Here is a 23,695-nt window from a genome sequence, read left to right as displayed (position 1 = left end):
TACCGTCAGACTACAATGTGTATATCGATTGAAAAACAATTGCGCAATTATTCAATCTCACCCAGTAATTTCCATATAAATGTAAAGGAAGCCTTAACTGGCTTGAAAAAAGAATAAGGAAGCTTGCATCACTTAATAAGGGAAGAAGCCCCTTTACTTCGTTATTCCCCTTCGCACGAAGACTTTTACAGCAAGGTCGACGGGATTACACGACGGTATAAAAATTTCACGACATGGTGTGTTTAATTGAATAAAACTTTGCTAAATGAATGTCAATTTGATGAAAAGTAATCTCAAGTTATCTGTAAATTTTTAAAACGAATTTCTGGACATCCAACGATAAATATATGTACATATAATACGAGTACATACATCACACATGATATACCGCAAGTGATACCCAGCATAATATCTTAAAATATAGACAACGTTAGGAATATTTCACGCCTCGTGATCACCGTGATATACTTTAACCATTCGTAAGGCCAGAAACGCGACAAAACTATTGGCGTTTAGCCATTTATTTTTTACTTCTTCATCGTCGCCATTTTTTCCACTCTCTGTAATTATTACGAGCATTATTTTATTTTTTATTTTTACTAAACGACCCGTGATATGCGTAAAGCGTATCAAACCCCGCTTAAAATTCTTGCCAATTAAAAAATCCTTTTGCAATACTTAGGGAAAAATATTCGTAGAAGCACCTGTTCCTACTACCTTTTCCACTAATACACTTTACGGTTGACACAGATTATTACTATTATTATTATACACTGTAGAAGCGAATATTCGTTTCGCGCCAAGAAAAAAATATATGTAACATACTTGTCCTGTATAATAATAACAACAATAATAACAATAAGAGTCGATTACACGTATGGTATGCGTATAAGCATATTGATGGGCGACTCGCAAATAAATATTTGCACTATAGCCGAGAAGTGTATTTATATATTTATTACATGCATGAGTACGTGCGTATGTATAATAGGTGTATATATGTGCATTACTATAAAGTTAGTATATATAGGTATATTACCGCAGAGTTTACGAGTTCGAAAGTTATTTTTGGAAGTGTTAAAGATCATCAGTATTTACTTGTTTGTTTCTTAAGTCTTTTTTTCTTTATATTGTTTATGTAATTTTAAATTCTATAATTATACAGGTAGACCATTTTATAAACGACGTTTTCCCTCTTTTTCTATACGGAATTGAATTTATTTATATCAATGCTTGAGAGGAGCGCGGTATTTGTGGGGGATTTGATGGGGGAATTAAATTGTAAACTCACCCTCTTCAGCGTTCAGGTCTGTGAACTTGATGCCGCCGCTGAAATTTAAAGAAAATTTAAATAAAGATGAAAATTAGGAACATTAAATCGTATAGTATGATTAAATATTATAATTTTCAATGTTATTTACAAAATATAAACGCGCAATGTATTCTGAAATTATATATATATATTATATATATGCAACAGAAAATTAACCTATGCCTGAAGAGTGCGTTATTACATTGTAAAACAGTCGTAGAATTATGTTTATTACATTGGAATGCAGCTACATATTACGATTAACGTGTAAAAATAATAATTACATAAAGGTCACGTTGCATTCGTGGGCATTGACGATAATTCTTAAACACGAAATAATCGTCTGTCCCTCAATGGCTTGTGTGTATATACTACGTCTTGTACGAATGAAAGTTACAACATTTGTGTGTATGAAGTATATTACGTAGATGACACACATGTAATTTTATCAGTTATCAAACAAACGTTAAACCGAGCATAGCAAAAGCCTTGCCAACGTTTACATCTCTTGACGCGCCTAAAAATTCACCCGGACAAATGATAATATAAATCGGAAATGATGATAAGAATTCCCGTTTTTTTCATTCTTCTTTTTTTTAACCCTCAAATTTGTTGCAAAACCGTTTGTGTGACGACGTGAATAATAAATTTCTGTCCGACATCTTGCGTCAAAATGTTTGATCTTATTTTTCTCTTTCATTTGTAAAATTTTTTACGGCAATTAAAACATGATTGATAAATAAAGGTGAACATTTTGCTCTCGAAACAAGGATGTAGATTTTAATCAAGTAATTTGTGTGGGAAAATCGTAAAATCGTGTTTTTCTTGTTTGTTTGTTTGTTTTTTTTTTCAAATACTTTTCAGAGATCTATTTAAAGAGGGTGAGAGAGAACAAAACAAAAAAATTAATAAACGAAATAAATAAAAATACGCGCGTCTCTTCGTTATAAAATTTTGAATACACATCTTTGTGGCGGATAAAAGGGAAGAGAAAAATTGAAGGATAAAAGAAAATGGTGAAAAAAATGATAAATAAACGGGATAGTAGAATAATGCGAATTATGATAATATTTTATGCTTATAGCTTGTGATATTGTAGCATACCTGAGCAGCACAGTCGCTGTCTCGGGGACACGGAACACCTGAAAAAGAAGACAACCACCAACTCTATCGAATCCTGCACAACGAACTAGATAACTCCAAACCAGTTCGTAAAATCGTAATTCTCTCCGCATAATATATACATATTATATAATGCAGTATGAAAATTTCTCTGAAGTTATAAATATAGATATGAAGGATCGAACAGCAACAAATGCAGATGATCATTGTCACGGTGATGAGGAACGGCCGTAATAATAACAAGAATTTAATCAATTGACATGTTTATTTATAGGTATCTGTATAGGCGAAAAGACTTACTTATTATAGGCATCCCGTAAACCGTATTGAAGTTAGTAACGTTATCGTAACGATTTATGCTGAGGAAAAAACCGTTGAATAGCGATTGTGGAATTGTTTGAAATTCGGTAAACCGTAGTAAAACAAAAAATAATAAGTTTTTGAAATGTTCGTTCCTTCAAAGTGATTGTTAAGATAAGAAAATAGTCATATTTTTTACCCAATCGTTTGTTACGATAACGTTGCTAACTTCAATCTAGTCCCCGTGATGCCGATCGATTTCAACTCAATCGCGACGACTGACAGAGAGAAAAAAAATTGCACATTAATTCGATGCATGAAAAACACGAAGAATCAGACATTTTACACGGTTAATTTGAATTCAGGTCGGTAATGTATAGCTAGCTATTATTTACACTAAATTTACGGCTATAATGTCGTGTAAATTATTTCGAACGACTGTTGCAAATTTGTTTTTCAGGAATGAAACTTTGGGCGTAAAACCGAAGGAGACCAAAAAAATTCCGACACGACTTGCAAATGAATCCGTTTTACTTATCTTTTATTCGAATTTATACAACAATACATCCATTCCATTTTTTCTCTGTTTCACGGTACGTGTATTCGATAGTATAATTCGGGGAATGAAATATTAAGCGGAAGGTTGCTTCGATGCTAATTACGTACGCTTTAACGATTACAGAATCGTGACGTAAACGCGCATTTACCATAATATGTGCCACAACATTCAGATCCACGGTAAGAACGAACTTTTCAAAATAGTGAATAATGCAAATCCGAGTTATTTTTTTTCAACTACAACGAAGAGATGCAGTGAGGATTCTTTTCTAGAATACGTATGGTATATAAATATAGATACTTATACATCTCGTGTGTGGAATAATGCGAAGCAAAGACACAGACAGGGTCAGGTTAAATTATGTAACAATTGGCGAACTGTTTGGAGAAACTTTTTCAAATTAAAAATAACGCAACAACCCCAACTGAGAGTATATTGTTAAGGAAGACTTGCCACCCTTGTAAGCCTGTTTAATCTTCTTTGTTACCAAAACAAGATATTCGTTGTAAGTAACGAGAAAAAAAAAACCCATTTCATCTTCAGATAATTGAAAATTGATAGTAAATAGTACATTATCGATCCTCACCTTCCACCCCATGTTTTCAAAGAACGTACAAAGTCTGGCCTGTCCGGTAGTTTTTCCTCCACACGGACCTGAAACAAGGAGAAAAACAATGTATGGGTCAGGTTAAAGAAAGAATGAAAAATTTTAGGATGGTAAACATTGTTCAAAACGTATTTTCATTTCTGCAGACAAATCGTCATTTTTACACGGTTATCTTCCCGCAGAAACGAGACACCTCAGTCGTGACGACCTTCAAGGACAAGGCGGCGGGAATTCAAGGTCAGGCGGGGACTGGGTGAAGGCCGTCATGACCTTGGCAAAGAGCTTCCGACCGTTACTCTACATCTCGTGGTGTTTATAAGCGACTGGATTTCGATCTCCGTTCAAAGCCCTTACTTTCTTCATCTGCATAAGTTGTTCAACAACTTGTAAGTGTCGTGCATACGACGTTGCAATAAATTACAGGACGTACCTGTAGGCATAAACGTTGGCCTTAGTGGTGTATGATGGAAAATAAGACTATTGTGTAACAGCCGTTATGGCAATTCCTTCAACCGAAATAACTAACGAGACTAGTGGAAACATCAAAGTCGATCACAACCTTGAATTCGATCGCTGCATGATACGACATGTGTGCGTACGTTCCTTGTGTATTTACACTATACGTATTATCTCGGTTCTCTGTTCAATTTGGATATCCATGAGGTCGGAGTTTGTAACGTTAATGTAACGATTGACTTGTAGAAAAAACAACGTAGCCAGTCATGTTCTGTAATCTAGTGCTTTTTTTTTAGATCTATTTTTGTTCTTTCTCAGAAATCTGATTCGCGGTTGTTTTCCCGAAAATACCGATTGTTTTGAAATGATCGTAGCTATTTTGTTTTTTAACTGACTGTAGCCATTTTCAGACAGTTAGCTATGACTTGAAGGTGATCGAATGTGATCGAAACACTTTTGGAACGTATCGTGCCCAACTTCAGGATATTCTCTGGCATTGGTTAGTTTTTGAATTTCATGCTCGGAAATGTGTTGCTTTGAAAGTTTGATTCGGCGTACCTACCGCAAATCGAACAATGCTATCGGTACGTAAGTTTATTAATCGCTATTCGTATGCATAGGCGTATGAGGAATGTGCACGTGTTTACACGATAAGTATCGTACGTAACTAATTGTAAGAACCGCCGCGAAGTAGATTTGCTACATATATGTATAATGAATTACTTGGTAATTGGTCGGAGTGGTTTGAACCGGTGAGTTACCTAGAACACGCCAGTTCAGCTTCATGTAAAACGTAAATCGCAACGTACACATACCTACATACGCCTATCTATAACCATTCAATTTATTTTCATTTGTTTATTCGAAGTTCAGGGCCGTGCCAAAAGAAGGTGCGCAGCGTGTCTCGACTATGGGGAAATCTTCCGAGAAAAAAGAACAATATAAATCGAACATATAACAACGATATTCGAATGTCTCTTCTTAACCGATAACTCAGCGACATTCACGTGCGATCTAATTTCATCTACAGTGAAATAATATATCAATGCCTGTATATTCCGGTTTCCGAATTGGCAACGAAGAGATCTGAAAAGCGGTTTTAATCTTAATCTATTTCAATTATACGACAAGACAGGACTGGTAGTTTGAGGGGGGATTGGGGGGGGGGGGGGGGGCAGTTACGAGTCACGCGATGATTTAATATGCATACGCGATAATTACGGGGTAAAACCGAGTTTGGGATCTGACCCGCATCCGGAAAAAGGAAAGGGAAACCCGTGAGAGGGTTGCGGAGGAATCGCGGAATCCATCCTCTGGCTTGTTTACGACTGCAGGTGTGAATAACAAGTTGATAAAATGGATAAATGCAAGGGTACGAATATTGAAACTTTGATCAATTGGAAAAGTTCCGAAGGTGAGGTTAATTTTGTTTGAAGACACGTGGTTTTCCACCTTAACGGGAATCTGCTACAGCTGGCGGGCGACTGCGTGAGTCACATGCCGCGCGACAAGGGTCGTTTGTCGGAACTTACACAGACAAAGCGGTGTTTGTGCACGGCTGGCAAATTTGAGAATATATACGAGGTTGCTAAATATACCGTGATTAAGGTGTGTTTAAGCCAACGAAGCAAAGTTGCGGCACATAACCGAACGATTATTATTGACGATGAGGAATTTAGCAAAACTAAGCGGTACGAATCCGCTTACCGTATCTGCGCGTGTGTATGACGATATGCGACGAAAGGATAATTTTTCTCACTATTGCGTGCGGCTGTATGGTAATAATATTGTCAATAATAAACATATTGCAGATATGACGCTTACCTCCGGTAAGCACCACTTTGTATACGCGTTTTTGTTCCATGTTTGATCGGTGGTTGCTGTTTCCTTCCTTCTTCTGTTTTCCTGCGTTTCTACTTCGGTTTTCGTGTTTCGTTTTTTTCTCTTCTTCTCTTCTTCCTCGGTATCAACGGTCAGTAGTCAGGTAATTGGTAGGCGAATGGCGTTTACGAGCCGAATGAATACTACATAAACACTTCGCCAAACATGATAACGATGGTAAGGTGTAATGATTTCGTTCCCGAATAAGACATGAAGGAAACGTGATTATCCCTCTTCGCTCTAGCTGACGAATGACGGTCTTCCGTCGTCGTGCACCTCAACCGCGGGCTTGAGTTGAAGTGAACAAGCTAGCTAGGCTGCCTCGCTTGAAAATAGTCACCGAGGTCTCTCGGTCGCAGAGACTTATACGATGCGCTAGAGGCTACATAGACAGTAGATCAACCAGATCAATTGTGCGCATGCCGCACGATCTTGAGAGCCTACGCTCTCGATTCAGTAGCGCTCTCTAACATGAAATACGTTTTTTCGAACAATTTTTTTTATGGAAAACTTACTTACCGACAGTAGGCAATAACATTGATGTTTACGGACAACAGACACGACGTTTGTGGATAATTCCAGTCAACGTTTTCAAATATCCAATCTTATTCTGAAATTTTTTTTTCTAAACGAATAGCCTCAATTCTGCCTGTGCAAAAATACATGTAAATCATGATACTTATAAGAGAAAATTTGCAAAATATAGATTTTTTTATATTTCACATGATTTTCGTTACGCTTTACAGACCGTGTCGGTGTTTTTAATCATACAATATTCAGGCTTAAATTAGATTCGCTAAATTTTTAATTTATATTATATTCATTGGTATAGTTACGTATGTATTTTGCATATAGGTATAAATTATATTTCTGTACTTGAAATCGCGTAAGTACACAAATTGTATGTTCTACTGATAAGGCAAGATTTTTAATAAGTACATTATATTTATCCTTAAATCGTATCTTATTATATCCTCAATTGCTAATCAACAACCCAATGAAGAATAGTTCAATATACATGTTCAAAATATTGTTAATTTTTTTGTAAGGTCTTGCTGCTTCGTCGAATTCAAGATATTAACATGATTGCTAATTTTCTATTCGACTTTTGATGATAGGTATCGGTTTTTTAATGTATGATTTTCAGTGTCCCAAAATGCTAGAAATTTAACGATGGATAATCGTAGGATGTATACATATTTACACGGATGTTGTACTAAGTGCTAGTTGTATATATACAAACGCTTCGGAAAAATCGGTAACGCGTAAAACAAATTTAAATTCTTTCAATTTACAAAGTACAGAATAATTCAAAGGTAAAATTAAAATTAAAAAAAAGGCAACCATCAAAAGTTTTCTAATAAACACGATATGTATTTATTAGATAAGTCGGTGCTTCTAGTAAACACAAAAGGAAAAATTACTAATACCATCAAAGATAACGACCAACGCGAACATGATTAGCAAAATGTGGGTATGCATCTATTGGCATAGATACATTATATACAGATAGAAAATTTCAACTTCATTTAAGCTGCTTGGAAAAATGTTAAAAATCAAACTTGTAATAATATTCAACACTATACCATATTAGATAATTAAATAACTAGCAACAATAAATTTCATCAATTCTTAACGTTAATTAGAGTCAGAAAGAAAAATATACTATAACTGATAACACAATTATGAAGCATCGTGCTCGATCCTTTGTACAAATTTAGCTGGTACGCCTATGTGGAGTAACTCATCAGGAGGATAGTATTTTAAATTTCTATTGTAATAATTTAAAGCTTGCCAGCAAATTACAGACAGTTTCGGAATTATCAGCCAGACAGAATGAACAGCGTCAGTCCTGGTACCCTGTAACACGATAAAATACAAAACAAGATTAAAATACATGGTAAATAGTACCGCGGAACCAATCTGAAACGTAAGCAATAAACAGTAAAGAATAACACCGGCACACAAAAAAAATTGAGTAGAATGTGCATCTGACCGGACCTACCTACGGGTACGTATTTTGGTCCGCTGAATCCGAATTCGAGGTCAGTTTGACCCCTACACCCCCAAAATTTCGAGAAAACTTCGAAAAACCGTAAAAATGATGAAAATCGGCAGTTTTAATGATAAAAAAAATTTTTTGGAACTAAACTAAGCGTGATTTTCATGTATTTCGATCTGCTGAATATGAATCGAAACTTTATTGAGACCAAGAGCCATTTCAAATGTAAAAAAATCACACAAACCCTCCAAAATTCCGAAAAAATATAGTTTTCATGATAAAAAAACTTTTTCTGGTCCAATTCAGATAAAATTTTATATCTTTTCATGTCTTCAATTCGCATCTTAATTTTTTTAGTCTATTCACCCTCTAAAGCTGGAAAAATTCGAAAAAATTGTAAAAATTACCATTCATAACAGAAAAAAAATTGATTGAACATGATTTAATGCCTAAAATAAATACTCTATAACGTTGATATATCTAATAACTAGAAATCTGTGAAATACACAAGACATAAAAAGATAGAAAGAAATGATCATTTAAAAATTAAATTATTAAATTAATGATCATTTCTTTTTATCTTTTTATGTCTTGTGTATTTCACAGATTTCTAGTTATTAGATATATCAACGTTATAGAGTATTTATTTTAGGCATTAAATCATGTTCAATCAATTTTTTTTCTGTTATGAATGGTAATTTTTACAATTTTTTCGAATTTTTCCAGCTTTAGAGGGTGAATAGACTAAAAAAATTAAGATGCGAATTGAAGACATGAAAAGATATAAAATTTTATCTGAATTGGACCAGAAAAAGTTTTTTTATCATGAAAACTATATTTTTTCGGAATTTTGGAGGGTTTGTGTGATTTTTTTACATTTGAAATGGCTCTTGGTCTCAATAAAGTTTCGATTCATATTCAGCAGATCGAAATACATGAAAATCACGCTTAGTTTAGTTCCAAAAAATTTTTTTTATCATTAAAACTGCCGATTTTCATCATTTTTACGGTTTTTCGAAGTTTTCTCGAAATTTTGGGGGTGTAGGGGTCAAACTGACCTCGAATTCGGATTCAGCGGACCAAAATACGTACCCGTAGGTAGGTCCGGTCAAATGCACATTCTACTCAATTTTTTTTGTGTGCCGGTGTAATTAGTCTATAATTTGTATTTTAGCTGACAATTTGTTGCCACATAGACCTCGTCGTCTTTCTTGATTATCCCTCCAAACGTATACATGCAGCCTTCAGGTGTTAGGGCAGCAGAATGGAAGTATACAGGGTTCGGCAAGACACATTTCCTCAAACAGTTCCATTGCAGGTTATTGAGATCAAGGCGCCAGACATCGGAAAATACATAAGTCCCGTCGTATCCTCCAGAAATAACAACCGAAGTTACCCCCGTTTTTTCATCTGTGTATTGCACTGAGCCGTGACACCTTCTAGGAGCAGGAACGGAATTATAATTCGAGTCTCTTTGCGTCAGCAGAGTCATCCATTTGTTCGTTGCTAAATCAAATGCTGGAATCTCCTGTACAAGAAAGTTAAAAAGTTTGATACAAAAGCAGAAAACTGTTACATTTATTCAAACGTATATATCAAATTTGTTCTACTTCGCATAATTGAAAGTCTTTTTCCCTCAGATTTGAGGAAAAGTTCAAGCTTTACCAAGAATCCGAAGGCTTCAAGAGCGGTGCCTCCTCCAAGGACGTATATCTTGTTCCCATCGAAGGCAAGTTCGTGCCGATATCTTCCTCTTGGCTCAGACTGATCCCTGCCAGCGCAAATATACACGTGTTCCCAAACGGCCTTCCTGAGTTCGAATCTATGGATGTCACAGGTGTAATTGTAGCCCGTCGTTCCACCGACGGTGTAAAGATAAGATCCGTGGCAAACGAGAGCCTGGCCATATTGAGCAAGTGGAAAATGCCCTCGAGCTGGAACCATCTGCATCTTGCCGTTCTTGACGTCGCATATGTAAAGATGATTGCTGCAGTTATATCCAAAGGGGACGCCAGTACCTCCGTAAATCAGAAGCTTGTCTCCTTTGAGTATAACAGCGTTTGAAGCTAGCTCATTGGGCATGTTTTCTTGGCAGGGGAGACGCCGCCACTCTTGCGTCACCAGATTAAACTTCCACAGTTCTTTGAATAGCGGCTTACTTTCCACCCACGTAAGATCATCTCTCATGTCAGGGTCGTCGTTTGATATGCACGGGTTGAAGCCCCCGTACGAGTATAGGTTCAACTCGTCGCATGCTATCCGATGCCCACTTCTTGCCTTCGGTCTCTCCGCACTCCTTGGCTCATGCTTTGTAAACGCAAATGGCTTGAACGCGTACATTTCGGGGCTTTGAGGTTTTTGCCACTTTGTGTTCAGGGTCGAAAAGGGTTAGGGACAATTTTATAGGTGCTTATTTCATCAAATTAGCGGACCTTCATGATATTATTTTTAGTAGTCTTACAATCATGGAGAGCAGGTTAAGTCTAACGTCGTCACGGTTATAATTTCGGGCTAATCTTACCACGTTGATTGAATGAATTGTTGTGGCTATTGTCAAGTTGCAGCTGAAGGTTTAACCACGGTGATGTGACGTTTGCATTGTATTTGCGCAATTTTCATTACGTTAGAATAGTTTATCAATTCACGTAGTGGCACACATTCAGGATTTGTCACTGCTAACGCAAACATGTCATCGAATGCAATCGAGACTTATTTGTTAATGATTCTAACCAAAAAATAATAAAGATAACAAATTATTTCCATTCAATTCGAGGCTTCGTATATTTACATGTTAGATAGTTTTTTTTGGGAAAATTTGATTGTTCATACACCTGTATTTCGAATTACGTATATAATAAAACTAAACAGCTGCAGTTTTGGTTTAATACTAGCAGACGAATTCTTAATTTCTGCAATAGAAATGTCATATTTCTGACACTGAAGTGATCAGGGTCGTATCATTTGCGACCAACTTCAGGGAGTTGAAATTTGATACCATTTCGATTCAGAGTTGTGGGCAACATAGGATACAGTTTTTTTTTTTTAATTTACAAATTGTGGAAGACAAATATTCGATACTTACACAAGGATTTCGCGCGTACTGCATTAACTTAATAAGCTGTTCCGTTTAATTTGTCATTTATCCTCGAGTTTCTGTTGGATAGAAACTGACAAAGGACTAGAAAATTCTTTCGCGGTAATTCGCATTTATGCCTGATTTCGCGGGCCACGGCAATTCGGTAAAACTTTGACCGCGTCGCGAAAATCCCGTCCCGTCGCGAGATTGAAACGCAGCTTGAGTATTAGACTTTTATTCGTAGGTAATTTTGCGTGTGTTCGTCAGCCGGTTTCTCAAAAAATATGGCGGACGCTGAGGTGAGTCTGTCACGTGGAAGCGTATTATTTAGCTATATTTCCTAACTAACTTTTGTGTGAACCGTAAATATTGTGATTCCAGCTAGCCAGAGCCTTAAAGGATCTACCGAACCGGGTGCAAACTGCAAGCAAAAACGAGCGCCGTTATATATTCAAAAATGTCGTCGACGTGTTGTCAAACCCAGGTGGGATCACCAATTCTCACATATTACGCATACGTTTTGCACGTTTCAATTAAATCTGACCAACGTTTTGCTAGTCCTTTGAACTTTTCTGCCCATACCTTGTGTTAACTTCTCTCTCGCCGTATTTTTCTTAGACACGAAATCAATCAATTAACACTACTTTGCATGATACCAAACTATCCACAAATATTTGTGGGGAGTATACACTGATCTAATAAGATTTTTTTTTAATAATACTAACTTATCAATCTCAAGTTAGATATTTTTTGAATCTAGTCGCTTGCAAACTTTTTGTCAATGTCATAAGCCAGAGCACTATCTGCATTTAATCACCTTAAAGAACACCAGCGTTAGTCTTTGGATAACTCGTTTCTTGGTAATCATTAAAATTGTATTTGAGAAAAAAATTTCAAAGTAGTGGCTAAATATGTTTTTCAACAAATCATTGATTACACATTTTCTTTTTGTAGTTACTAATTTTTGTCTAATCACGAAGCTGCACCTTAGCCAATTTCGTTTTCTAGATTCTTACCAGAAGTACAGGACGTGAATTTACTATTTGCCTTACCGAACGTACCTAAACGGAGATGTCTGTCCAATATGTTGTTTACTTGTTGTTACAGAAACAAATCAACCTTTAATTTCAGTCTTTTTTTGTTTCTGTATTCAAAAAGTTTCTTATTTCCTTAGAAATAGTTTGCTTTTCGAATGCTGATTGTACGAACATTATTGATTAATAATTGATGTTGATTTAGGAGTAATTACATGCTTCTGAGAAGTTGCAGCATTTAGTATAATGAGTTATCATCTTCTAGGCATCAACGAAAAGATCATTGGAGGAATATGCAAAGTTATATCAATTACCTTGCATCGATATAAGGAAACTTCATCACAGTCTTACGTGAGCAACCTGATAGTAGCTTTGCTAAAGAAACAGCCAGATGCAACAGTCAGATTTATGACCAGCGCAATAGCAGAGCAGGCTGCTTGGCATAAGAATTTAGTGCCGACGTGAGTATTGTTTATTTATTTTTTTGCCTGGCTGAACAAACATATTGTTCAAATATACATCAACTCAGTAAATAATCGTTGCCAACTAGCATTTTTCTTCTGCTCAGATTGAACACATCATTGACTGCCTACCTGACCCTCAAATGGTCAGGATTGGTCCTTGTTCATGGCATTAACAAGGGCTCTGAATCATGCTATGCAGAGTTATCCAAGCTGGTTGAAGCACAAGCCAGTTTAACTGCAGGGGCATTGGCCTGTGGGGATAAGAAACTCTCTGAAAAAGTTTACAGGCTTCTTACACACGGATGGAAAACCGTCAAGGGTATTGACGAGAAATACGTTGACATCCTGCTAAAAGCAGAGGTATCCACTGGGCTTGTTGTTCTGGCGAGCTTGCTGATCAAGTATTTGATTCATACGAAAAAGGATTCGCTCGCCGACAAACTGAAGGTACATATTTTTATTTTTTATTATTTTCATTTGCATTTTGTTAAACTCATACAAGCATAGCCCTCAGTACATTACTTAACAAATGAGCAAGACAACACGAGGAAATCAATTATCAATTCATGATATGAAATAAATTGATATATACTTCTGAAGTGTCTGTCCAGTTCTAATTATATGACAATTTAAATGATACACTGAGGCGCTGCTCAGTGTATCAACAACAATTATTTTATTTATACATAAACAATAGCTTTCTGTCAGTATTGTCAAATACACCAATATTAATATAAAAATCTACTAAATTTCTACTTTTAATGATTAAAAAATTACCCTTTTACGTATGCTTTGTTCTTGAATCCTTACCAGAAGTAATTATAACACTGAATATTCGTACTGTGCTTTAATTTTAAACTATGATTTCAGACAAATGTTCTAGATGCGTTAATCAAAGTTAGCGTCAGCTGCAAAAAGAAGCCCGACCTCTATGTCGTAGATGCGGCAGTTCCGCTGCTTAAGAGGGTTACCCATGACGAATTTAAGAATCAGCTCCTACCTGCCCTGCAGAAAGCAATGCTACGTAACCCTGAGATTATCATCGAGGCTGTTGGTCACATACTGAGTGGAGTGAGCCTCGATCTGAGTAAATACAGTCAGGATATCAGCAAAGGATTATTCGCGAATTTGCATTCCAAAGAAGATCTTGTGCGAGAAGAATCTGTGGATGCATGTCGGCGACTTGCTCTTCAGTGTTCAGATGCAGCAGCCATCGAGGGTTTGCTAACTTCGCTTTTTGCTGTGTTTCACGGCTCGGAAGGAAAGCTAACAGTTGTCACGCATAAAATATCCGTCCTTCAGGGTGCCGGTAATCTCAGCTACAACGCAGTTTCTGGGAGCAATATTCAGAAGCTTGCAGAGACGGCTTGCACTCACTTCATCAAAGTCTTGGATACAGAAGTGCATGAGAAGACCTTGATTCACGCTTTGGAGATGATGGTACTTTGGTGCAACAAATTTGCTAACGAGGTACCTAAAATTATAATCGAGTCTTTCAAAAAGGGAATGGCGGCAAAGACTTCAACTCCAAGTGTCCGTGCTGCATACATCAAATCTCTGTTCAGCACTCCAATGGCATCTCACTCGCAAGTCATCGCTCCGATTCTTAGTCAAGCGATAACAAGGGCTGCGCAGCAGTCCACCAATCCTGCGGCAGTGGCCGAGGGATTAGCAGCCGCGTATTTGATACTGAAGCTTATATTGGCGGGGGAAGTTGAAAATGATAAGCAAACAATATTGTGGAATGCTGTGGATGATCAATTGTTCTTTTCGGAAAAGTTTCTCATTTCATGTGGGGACGATGCGTTGTTCAATGTAATGCTAGTATGCGAACGACTTTTACTGCAATTTTCTAATAGATTGAGCGAGAAAGCTTTGGCAGGCATAAATAGGGCTATTGTTGCTTGTGTAACGACTGCTAAATCGACAACTAGAAGACGCTGCGCACCATTGCTCAAAAAAGTTTTGACCGGTTTGAGTAGTTACGAACCTGCCGAAGCTTTGCTGGCAGAGTTTGATAAATATTTGGAAGTTGCCAAGATTAGAACTGAGGCTGAGAAAGAGAGCAAAGACGAATTAGTGACCGGCGAAGTCACTGGACGAGCATTAGCTGACGGACTGTTGGCCATTTGTTCCGGATCTTTTCTATTTGAGGTAGCAGCCATGCAAATGGTTAGAGATTCATTGATTCCTGCTCATCATCCAGTGATATTGAAAGCTGTACCAAATTTATGGTTCAAGATTGTTAAGAACTTTAATCTTATACCAAGAGAATTTTGTAGGACTTTTGGCAATGAAATTAGGAAGACCTTTGTTCAGAACTATAAATCCGTTCAGAGTTACGAGAATGCCCTGGCTAGAGTCGTCTCTCTTGCACCAGATGTCATACTTCCGGCCTTGATTGTAAACGTTACTAGCAAATTAGACGACCCTGAAATTCTCAAGATAACTAAAGACGAATATTTCACGTATTTAACTCCCGAGGGGGAACTCTATGATAAATCCGTGATACCGGGCAATGACGAAAATGAAATTCTAAACGCTATGAATATGAAGCGAGAAAGCAAAGTGTATTCTTTTAAAGAACAGCAAGAGGAGCTGCAGTTGCGACGAGAACTTTATGAGAAGCGCAAACGGGAAGGAAAGATAAAGGAACCTAAACTCACGCCGAAACAAGAAGAAGCTCTAAAAGTTCAGACCGCAAAGGAGAATGCAATTAGAGCAAGACTCACAGGATTAAATTCAAAAATCACTGAAGCTGTCTCTATGGTTAATGCAGCAGCACATGGCAATGGGACTGAGCTATCTCTGTATTTCAAAGACCTTCTGCCATCTACACTCAGGAACTTAGGCTCGCCATTGGCAGCTCCAATGCTTGCAGAACTCTTCATTGGCCTTGGAAATACCGTGAAAATCGGCAATAATGCAACGTTTCCTCATCTGATAGCCCACGTCACCCTACGTCAGTTGAAACCACAATGCGATCTCAACGAGGCTTGGGAAGATGAGGCTTTGGACCATGCTGTGAAGAGGACCCTGGGTCTGCTGCATCAGGTCACTGTAAAACAAAAGCTGAATCCAACAGCGTCAGCATTTTGCTACTTTTTCCCGTTCATAAACACTACTCTTTTATCCAGCAAAGATGATTCGATTATTAGCCAGGGGCTGCAGATTATTCAGGACCATGCAAAGCTCAGAGGCGACGACGATAATCCTAAAAATCCAAAACATCCCAGACTTCTTCCCAGAAGACAGATGTTTAACCTCTTGATCGAGCTCATAAGCACCACCACAGGGCGAGTTCAGTCACAAGCAGTAGCAACTCTACTTGATGTTGCTTATTCGGGGAGTGCTGCTCCTGGCACTGCGACAGCGACCTTGGGCGAAATCGAGTCCCTGACTGGAGCCTTGCAAAATCCTTTGCCAGTTGTGAGAGATGCGGCATTGCGAGGACTCACTGTCGTTCGTCAAGCTTTTCCAAGTGAAAAGGAAGACTACTTGCAGGCATTGAGACTAACGCGAAGGATTTGGGTTGCTAAGTTTGATGTTACTGAGGAGAACAGGGCCTTGGCTGAAGAGCTTTGGAATTCTGCGGGACTTGTGGCAGACTGCGAAGCATTGAGCGAAGCGCTAATGGATGATGTTGCTCACCCCGTTGAAGCTGTACAACAAGCAGCTGCTGGAGCGTTGGCACAATTGTTAACGATTGAACAGCGCTTGATGCCACCGATACTTGAGCGACTCTTAGAATTATATCAAGATAAATTGGCTATGATTCCTCCAAAGTTGGATGACTTTGGTAGAGTCATTGAGCAGCCCATTGATATGTGGGGACCTCGTCGAGGCGTCGCTTTGGCGCTGGCTCAACTAGCCCCGCTTTTGACACCTGAAACTGTTCGGTGTTTGGTACAATTCTTTGTTTCTACCGGTTTAGGTGATAGGAATCAGGCCGTTCGTAAAGAGATGCTTGCTGCTGCTGTCGCTGCTGTTGATTTACACGGTAAAGCAAATATCACTTCTTTACTGCCTGTTTTTGAGGAGTTTATGGATAAGGCACCAAAGAGCGGTAGCTTCGACTCCATCAGACAATCAGTCGTTATTTTGATGGGACTGTTGGCCAGACATTTGGATAAGGATGATGCAAGAATCAAACCGATTGTTCTACGCTTAGTATCAGCTCTGTCGACACCGTCTCAACAGGTTCAAGAAGCCGTTGCTAATTGTCTACCACATCTGGTTCCATCTATAAAGGATGACGCTCCTGGTATAGTGCAAAAGCTTTTACATCAGCTTCTAAAATCCGATAAATATGGAGATCGCAAAGGTGCTGCTTACGGCTTGGCCGGCCTTGTCAAGGGCATGGGAATCCTCGCGCTTAAGCAGCTCGACATTATGACTACTCTAACAAACGCTATTCAGGACAAGAAAAATTACAGGCATAGAGAGGGCGCGTTGTTTGCTTTTGAAATGCTGTGCACTATGCTAGGGAGGCTTTTTGAACCATACATTGTCCATGTCCTACCTCATCTGTTACTTTGCTTTGGGGATTCGAGTCAGTACGTCAGAGCAGCCACTGATGACACAGCAAGAGTTGTTATGAGCAAACTTTCGGCTCACGGAGTTAAACTTGTTCTTCCCAGTCTTCTAGCCGCTCTGGAAGAAGATTCGTGGAGAACAAAGACAGGTGAGACCCTTTGATTTAAGTATTCATCTCCATATGGGGCAAGCATTTAATGCGAACTCGACCTGGACACTTGATCTCTCTGATTTACCATGCAATTTTTTATGATTGTCTTGATTCTCGAAGAGAAAAATTTTGAGCTTTGAGCCGGAGTGGTTCAACGTTCTCTTCTTACTTGTTTCAAGCTCTTTTCGATAGAAAAAAAACTGAATGCTTCCGAGAGTGAAAACAATTGTATAAAAAATAGCGAGCCAAATCAGAGAAGTCAAGGGTAAGATCCAGGTCGAGTTGATATGGAATGCTCCATATACTCGTCAATTAGTATGTGTTGAATTTTCTTATTCAGAGTATGCCATCTAAAGATTCAATAATTTTCTAGGATCCGTTGAGCTGCTTGGTGCCATGGCATATTGTGCCCCAAAACAATTGAGCAGCTGTCTGCCGAGTATCGTGCCAAAGCTTATCGAAGTTCTAAGTGATTCTCACATGAAAGTGCAGGAGGCTGGAGCTGAAGCATTGAAGGTGATAGGTAGCGTAATTCGAAACCCAGAAATCCAAGCGATTGTACCTGTACTTTTGGAAGCTCTGCAAGATCCGTCTCACAAAACTGCAACCTGCTTACAAACTCTGCTCGATACTCAGTTTGTCCATTTCATAGACGCTCCGTCGCTAGCCTTAATTATGCCTGTAGTCCAAAGGGCGTTTATGGATCGTTCAACGGAGACCAGAAAAATGGCTGCACAGATTATTGGGAATATGTATTCATTGACGGATCAGAAAGATCTCACGCCTTATCTTCCTACCATCATACCTGGCCTCAAAACCAGTCTGCTCGATCCTGTGCCTGAGGTAAGAAGCGTTTCTGCCAGAGCTCTAGGTGCTATGGTGCGTGGAATGGGAGAATCTAGCTTCGAAGACCTACTGCCATGGTTAATGCAGACGCTCACATCAGAAACCAGCAGTGTTGATAGATCAGGCGCTGCTCAGGGTTTGTCCGAAGTTGTTAGAGGTCTGGGGGTTGAAAAACTTCACAAACTTATGCCAGAGATCATAAGTACAGCGGAAAGAACAGACATAGCACCTCATGTCAAGGATGGATATATAATGATGTTTATTTACATGCCTAGTGCTTTTACTACGGAATTTACACCCTACATTGGTCAGATTATCAATCCAATTCTAAAGGCTTTGGCCGACGAGAATGAATATGTTCGGGAAACCGCTCTGAAAGCTGGACAGAGGATTGTAACGCTGTACGCTGACTCGGCGATAATGTTACTTTTACCCGAGCTGGAGAGGGGTCTGTTTGATGACAACTGGAGAATCAGATACTCTTCGGTTCAACTTTTGGGAGATTTGCTGTACAGAATTTCTGGTGTTTCTGGTAAGATGTCTACCGAAACTGCCAGTGAAGATGATAATTTTGGAACAGAACAGTCACACTATGCAATTATCAACGCTCTTGGTGCCGAGAGAAGAAACAGGGTGTTGGCTGGCCTCTATATGGGTCGTTCAGACGTTGCTCTTATGGTCAGACAGGCTGCTCTTCACGTTTGGAAGGTGGTTGTGACAAATACTCCAAGAACGCTGCGAGAAATATTACCTACGCTGTTCAGTCTTCTACTCGGATGTCTTGCCAGCACCAGCTATGACAAACGCCAGGTTGCTGCTCGAACTTTGGGTGATTTGGTGAGAAAATTGGGCGAACGAGTTCTTCCTGAGATTATACCCATCTTAGAAAGAGGTCTACAAAGTGAACAGGCTGATCAGAGGCAAGGTGTCTGCATTGGACTCTCGGAAATCATGGCTAGCACCAGCAAAGATATGGTTCTTACATTCGTCAATAGTCTCGTCCCCACTGTTAGGTTTGTGAAAGAATTTTTTGATAAAAAATCAGAATTGTGGTTTGCACGGTTGTAGAGCTCATAAGTAACTCTTTAAAGCATACTAAAAAAAATTTTTGGGTCAAGTTGGGGGGGGGGGTTTAGATTTACAGACATCAATTTCGTAACTGGATAGATCACCAGAGATTTGAAACTGTTCCTTCTATTTCAGGAAAGCCCTATGCGATCCGCTTCCCGAGGTCAGACAAGCGGCTGCCAAGACATTCGACAGCTTGCATTCAACAGTCGGTGTTCGTGCTCTGGACGACATTCTACCTGCCATGTTGAATCAACTGAACTCTCCCGATCAATCAGAGGCTGAAAACACTTTGGACGGTCTTCGTCAAGTTATGGCAATCAAGTCTAGAGTCGTTCTTCCATATCTCGTTCCTCAACTAACCGCTCCTCCTGTGAATACAAAGGCTCTGTCGATACTGGCTAGTGTAGCTGGCGAGGCTCTAACGAGATTTCTTCACAAAATCTTACCTGCTTTGTTGACCGCGTTGTCAAGTGCTCAGGGCACTCAGAACGAGGTGCAAGAACTCGAATACTGCCAGGCTGTTGTCCTGTCTGTAACCGATGAAGTAGGTGTGAGAACAGTTATGGATCAGCTGATGGAAGCGACGAGATCTGAGGATCTATCTCGTCGCAGAAGTGCGGCTACGCTACTGTGCGCATTTTGCCGCGATTCACGGGCTGACTATAGTCAGTATGTGCCACAGCTGCTACGTGGTTTGATTCATTTGTTCACCGACGACGACAAAGACGTGCTGCAGATGAGCTGGGAGGCACTTACGGCAGTTACTAAGGTGTGAAAATGGTTCTTGATTTTATTTTCATCTGTTTCGTGAAGTTGGGGATAAGAAATAATTGTTTTAATTTCGATTTCCTAGACGCTGGGATCAGATCAGCAGATTGTACACGTTCAGGATATTCGTCAAGCTGTTCGTTTCGCTGTGTCTGATTTAAAAGGACAGGAGCTACTTCCAGGATTCTGTTTGCCCAAGGGTATTACTCCGATTCTTCCTATATTCAGGGAAGCTATTCTCAACGGTATGCCGGAAGCTAAAGAACAAGCCGCGCAAGGTCTGGGAGAAGTCATTAAACTAACCAGTGCCTCTGCCCTGCAACCGAGTGTTGTACACATTACTGGTCCCCTTATTCGTATTTTGGGAGATCGATTTAATTGGAGCGTAAAAGCAGCGGTTCTAGAAACTCTAGCAATATTGTTAGGAAAGGTAAGTAACCAAACTATAGGGCTGTTCGGGTATCAGGATTCTTCGAGTCGAGTCGGGTTGGGAGGGGAAAAATTTATTAGTTTCGGGTTTGGCTTTCGAGGTTTTCGAGAATTCCGAGAATCCGGGAAAAACCTTCGGGTTTCTCGACCATTTCGCAAAATCGCCTAGGAATCCGATTCGATACCAACTCGCGCCCCGAACCTGAACTTTTTTCCCCAAGATTTCGGGAATCCGTACGGCCGTGGTAAGCTGATACGTCTTATTTCGATTTGAAAAATAGGTCGGTGTGATGCTGAAGCAATTTTTACCCCAACTGCAAACTACCTTCTTGAAAGCCCTGAACGACAGCAACAGACAAGTCAGATTAAAAGCTGCTTATGCATTGAGCAACCTTATCGTCATTCATACTCGGGCAGATCCATTGTTTGCGGAATTGCATACCGGAATCAAGACAGCCGACGATCCTGCAATCAGGTCAGTTTTGTCATCTCTTTTACGTCGTTGACTTAAATTTAAAATTATTCTTATTCTCGACGTGTGGAGTTTTTTTTTCATTAAACGTTACGATGTGGCATCTAGATACTTACAAATATTACCTCTAATTCAAGAGAAACCATGTTGCAAGCGTTGCGTGGCGTCCTCACACCTGCTGGTGACAAAATGACTGAACCGATGAGGAAACAGGTATTTGTTACTTTGAGTAGCATGTTGGGTTATCCAGAAGATGTTACAAGAAATGCGGTTGCCGGGTGTTTCGGAGCTCTGTTGCCGTGGCTCTCTCCCGAACAACTTGCAACTGCTTACAACGACAATCTACTTTGTAAGTCAAGATAAGTTATTTAGCCAGTCCACTGTAAGAAATATCTACGCCATTTAATTGCAACACACAATATTTTTACGGTTTTTCATAGGTGATGACGTTAATGCTGATTGGATGCTAAGGCACGGGCGATCGGCCGCATTATTTGTCGCTTTAAAAGAAGCACCGGGAAGCCTCTATTCGGGAAAAAATAAGGATCGTGTCTGCAAAGTTATTTTGTCCTACCTCTCAGCCGACAGAGTTCAAATAGCTATGAACGGAGTTAGGGCATGCGGTTATCTATTCCAGTACCTCATGAACGAAGAACAGCCAATACCACAACAGATCCTGACTCCTTTCGTCAGAGTGAGCACTTGATTGTTCTATAAATTCCTCTACGAAGGAAAAACATCTCTATTTTTGTATTCCATATATTTTTTTCTGACGAGCTTGAATTATTTGCTTGCAGTCGATGAACCATAGTAGCAATGAAGTGAAACAATTATTAGCTCGAATATGTATACATTTGGCCCGTAATATTCCATCCGAGAAAATGTCCCCGGAACTTTTGAGGTCGCTTCTACCGATGCTGGTTAACGGCACGAAGGAAAAGAATGGCTATGTCAAAGCAAACAGCGAACTCGCGCTCATCGCCGTACTCAGACTGCGGCAAGGAGATTCGGAACACCAGGTAAGTTCTTTCATTAGAATTGTCTATTTCGTGTTTCTTAATTTTTTCATCTTCCAATATCGTTTTTACAGAGGTGTATCGGACTGCTGGACGCTGGTGCGAGGGAGTCACTGTCCGACGTTGTGAGTAAAGTTCTGCGTAAAGTTTTATCGCAGCCAGAGGGTAAGATAGAAGAGTTGGATGACACGTTACTCACGTGAGAGACATTGCAACTCCCGGGGCTTATTAATTGTCACTTCCATTGTTCCTACTTCCATTGCCAAATTATACGGTATCAATCCGCTAATTCTCATGGTGGGGAATCTTACTACTCAATCTCTAGCAATGGTGTTGTATTTAAACTATATTATCAGTGGTGTCTGTGTGTTGTTATCGCCGAGCGATTAGTTTACGCCGAAAATAGGATTAACCTTTTTATCACGATATTACTCGTCAAATTAATAACGGAAAGAATTAATAATCCTCGTTTCGGTAATATTCTTAAAGGCATTTATAAAACTTATTGCAAACATTTTTTACACCTTGCTCGAAGTATCATCGTCAGTAATAATGAACATGAGATATTCCAATTTATTACCAGCGTTAACAATTCTTATCGATTACTAGGCTGTTTTAACAATAGACTATTAAAGGATTTTACTACAAGAGACCGAACGACCGGTAAATGCAATAATTCATCCCACTCAGGGAAACAGATATCTGTTACCATTATGAAAGGTCCAACTTTTGTAAAAGAGATTTTAAAGGATCATTTCTATTTTAACGTTGATCGTAATCGGAACCTAAGATTTGTTTCTGCATTTGGTGAAGTTGATAAATCTTTTGATTGTAATACAGCCGGCGATCAGAGAGAATTTGTAATTTTCATCAAAATTAAGAAAGATTATTCGACATTTTTTACAAATCTCTTATATAATAAAGTAGAAGTGAGGAATTGCGTTGATAATGCTTTCCACGGCTCATGCAAACGTCATTATCATGAGTCGACGACAGAAAAAACGGAGATGTTGCACTCTAGTTGGGAACGTGGTCAGTCTATAGTATATGTATCAAAATTAGGTATAGAAGTTGTACTATTGATATTCGTACCTGTTTCGTAACAATGCAGCACTTCTGGGCTAGTTACCAGAAAAATCGGCTCATTCAATAACGAACTCGACGTTTGTTCCTTAATACTATATTTTATATTGTATATTATATATAAATACGTTACAGCATACTTTTCGAATTTATATATTTTGTTATATTCTTGTTAAATCCTACTACAACATTGTTATGAGTATTTTGTGTGGTGATCCCTGTCTGACTGTTTTTTCTTCCTTTTTTTTCCACTTCTTTTTTCACGAAAAACTGTATTACTTTCATCACAAGACTGGTAGAAAGGTTTGTTTCTTCCTCTTCGGATATTTTAATGATCAGGAAGTCATTAGTTTAATCGCTCCTTTCGCATCTACATTTTCTTCCTCTTGTTATCACGTCTCAATCATTTATACTCTCGTAACGAATTGTAGTCCTAAGAAAAAAAAAAAAAAAAGAAAACGTGACCAAGCCTGGAAGTGCGCCTCGGTGTGTTTTAGTAAAGAAATACCC

At 38.9% G+C, this 23,695-nt stretch overlaps 3 protein-coding genes and 1 long non-coding RNA gene across 13 annotated transcripts in view; 2 read left to right on the top strand and 2 right to left on the bottom strand.

Annotated features, from left to right (window-relative positions):
* Ttd14 (TRPL translocation defect 14) overlaps positions 1-6,619 on the bottom strand; it is a 16,153-nt gene extending 9,534 nt beyond the window's left edge. For 4 of the 6 annotated variants that reach the window (XM_046628688.2, XM_046628691.2, XM_046628690.2 and 1 more), the window contains exons 1-4: positions 6,181-6,615; positions 3,880-3,947; positions 2,417-2,454; positions 1,292-1,329 (exon numbers count right to left, since the gene is read on the bottom strand). In XM_046628688.2, coding sequence (XP_046484644.1) covers positions 1,292-1,329; positions 2,417-2,454; positions 3,880-3,947; positions 6,181-6,220 — 184 coding nt within the window. In that variant the 5' untranslated portion in view covers positions 6,221-6,615. Of the gene's footprint in view, positions 1-1,291; positions 1,330-2,416; positions 2,455-3,879; positions 3,948-6,180 lie in introns of all 6 variants that reach the window. The other 2 variants (XM_046628693.1, XM_046628692.2) reach the window with 2 other exon arrangements.
* Positions 1,667-4,623, top strand: LOC124220183 (uncharacterized). 3 transcript variants are annotated; one of them, XR_006883532.2, is made up of 3 exons: positions 1,700-2,057; positions 2,397-2,519; positions 4,083-4,623. It is a non-coding gene; the product is annotated as an uncharacterized lncRNA (long non-coding RNA). The 3 variants fall into 3 exon arrangements; XR_006883530.2 differs by having other exon boundaries at positions 1,710-2,328; XR_011177242.1 differs by having other exon boundaries at positions 1,667-2,519.
* On the top strand, positions 4,910-23,695 carry l(3)80Fj (lethal (3) 80Fj). 2 transcript variants are annotated; one of them, XM_046628687.2, is made up of 13 exons: positions 4,910-4,940; positions 11,697-11,799; positions 12,615-12,810; positions 12,918-13,260; positions 13,684-17,497; positions 17,874-19,359; positions 19,550-20,186; positions 20,271-20,615; positions 20,896-21,089; positions 21,224-21,435; positions 21,527-21,780; positions 21,884-22,105; positions 22,177-23,695. In XM_046628687.2, exons 1-13 carry the CDS (start codon positions 4,932-4,934, stop codon positions 22,303-22,305), a joined length of 7,944 nt encoding a protein of 2,647 aa, XP_046484643.1. In that variant the 5' UTR covers positions 4,910-4,931; the 3' UTR covers positions 22,306-23,695. The 2 variants fall into 2 exon arrangements, with proteins under 2 accessions (XP_046484643.1, XP_046484642.1); XM_046628686.2 differs by lacking the exon at positions 4,910-4,940 and adding an exon at positions 11,392-11,614.
* Positions 6,930-11,182, bottom strand: slim (scruin like at the midline). Of its 2 annotated transcripts, none has more exons than XM_046628694.2 (3): positions 9,905-11,182; positions 9,438-9,767; positions 6,930-8,097 (listed from the first exon to the last, which is right to left on the bottom strand). In XM_046628694.2, exons 1-3 carry the CDS (start codon positions 10,577-10,579, stop codon positions 7,921-7,923), a joined length of 1,182 nt encoding a protein of 393 aa, XP_046484650.1. In that variant the 5' UTR covers positions 10,580-11,182; the 3' UTR covers positions 6,930-7,920. The 2 variants fall into 2 exon arrangements, with proteins under 2 accessions (XP_046484650.1, XP_046484652.1); XM_046628696.2 differs by having other exon boundaries at positions 7,953-8,097; positions 9,419-9,767.

The sequence above is a fragment of the Neodiprion pinetum genome, chromosome 5 (assembly GCF_021155775.2).
Source record: "Neodiprion pinetum isolate iyNeoPine1 chromosome 5, iyNeoPine1.2, whole genome shotgun sequence".
Classification (NCBI taxonomy): domain Eukaryota; kingdom Metazoa; phylum Arthropoda; class Insecta; order Hymenoptera; family Diprionidae; genus Neodiprion; species Neodiprion pinetum.
Note: the sequence above shows the minus strand (reverse complement) of the source record. Positions and strands in the feature narration are given on the sequence as shown.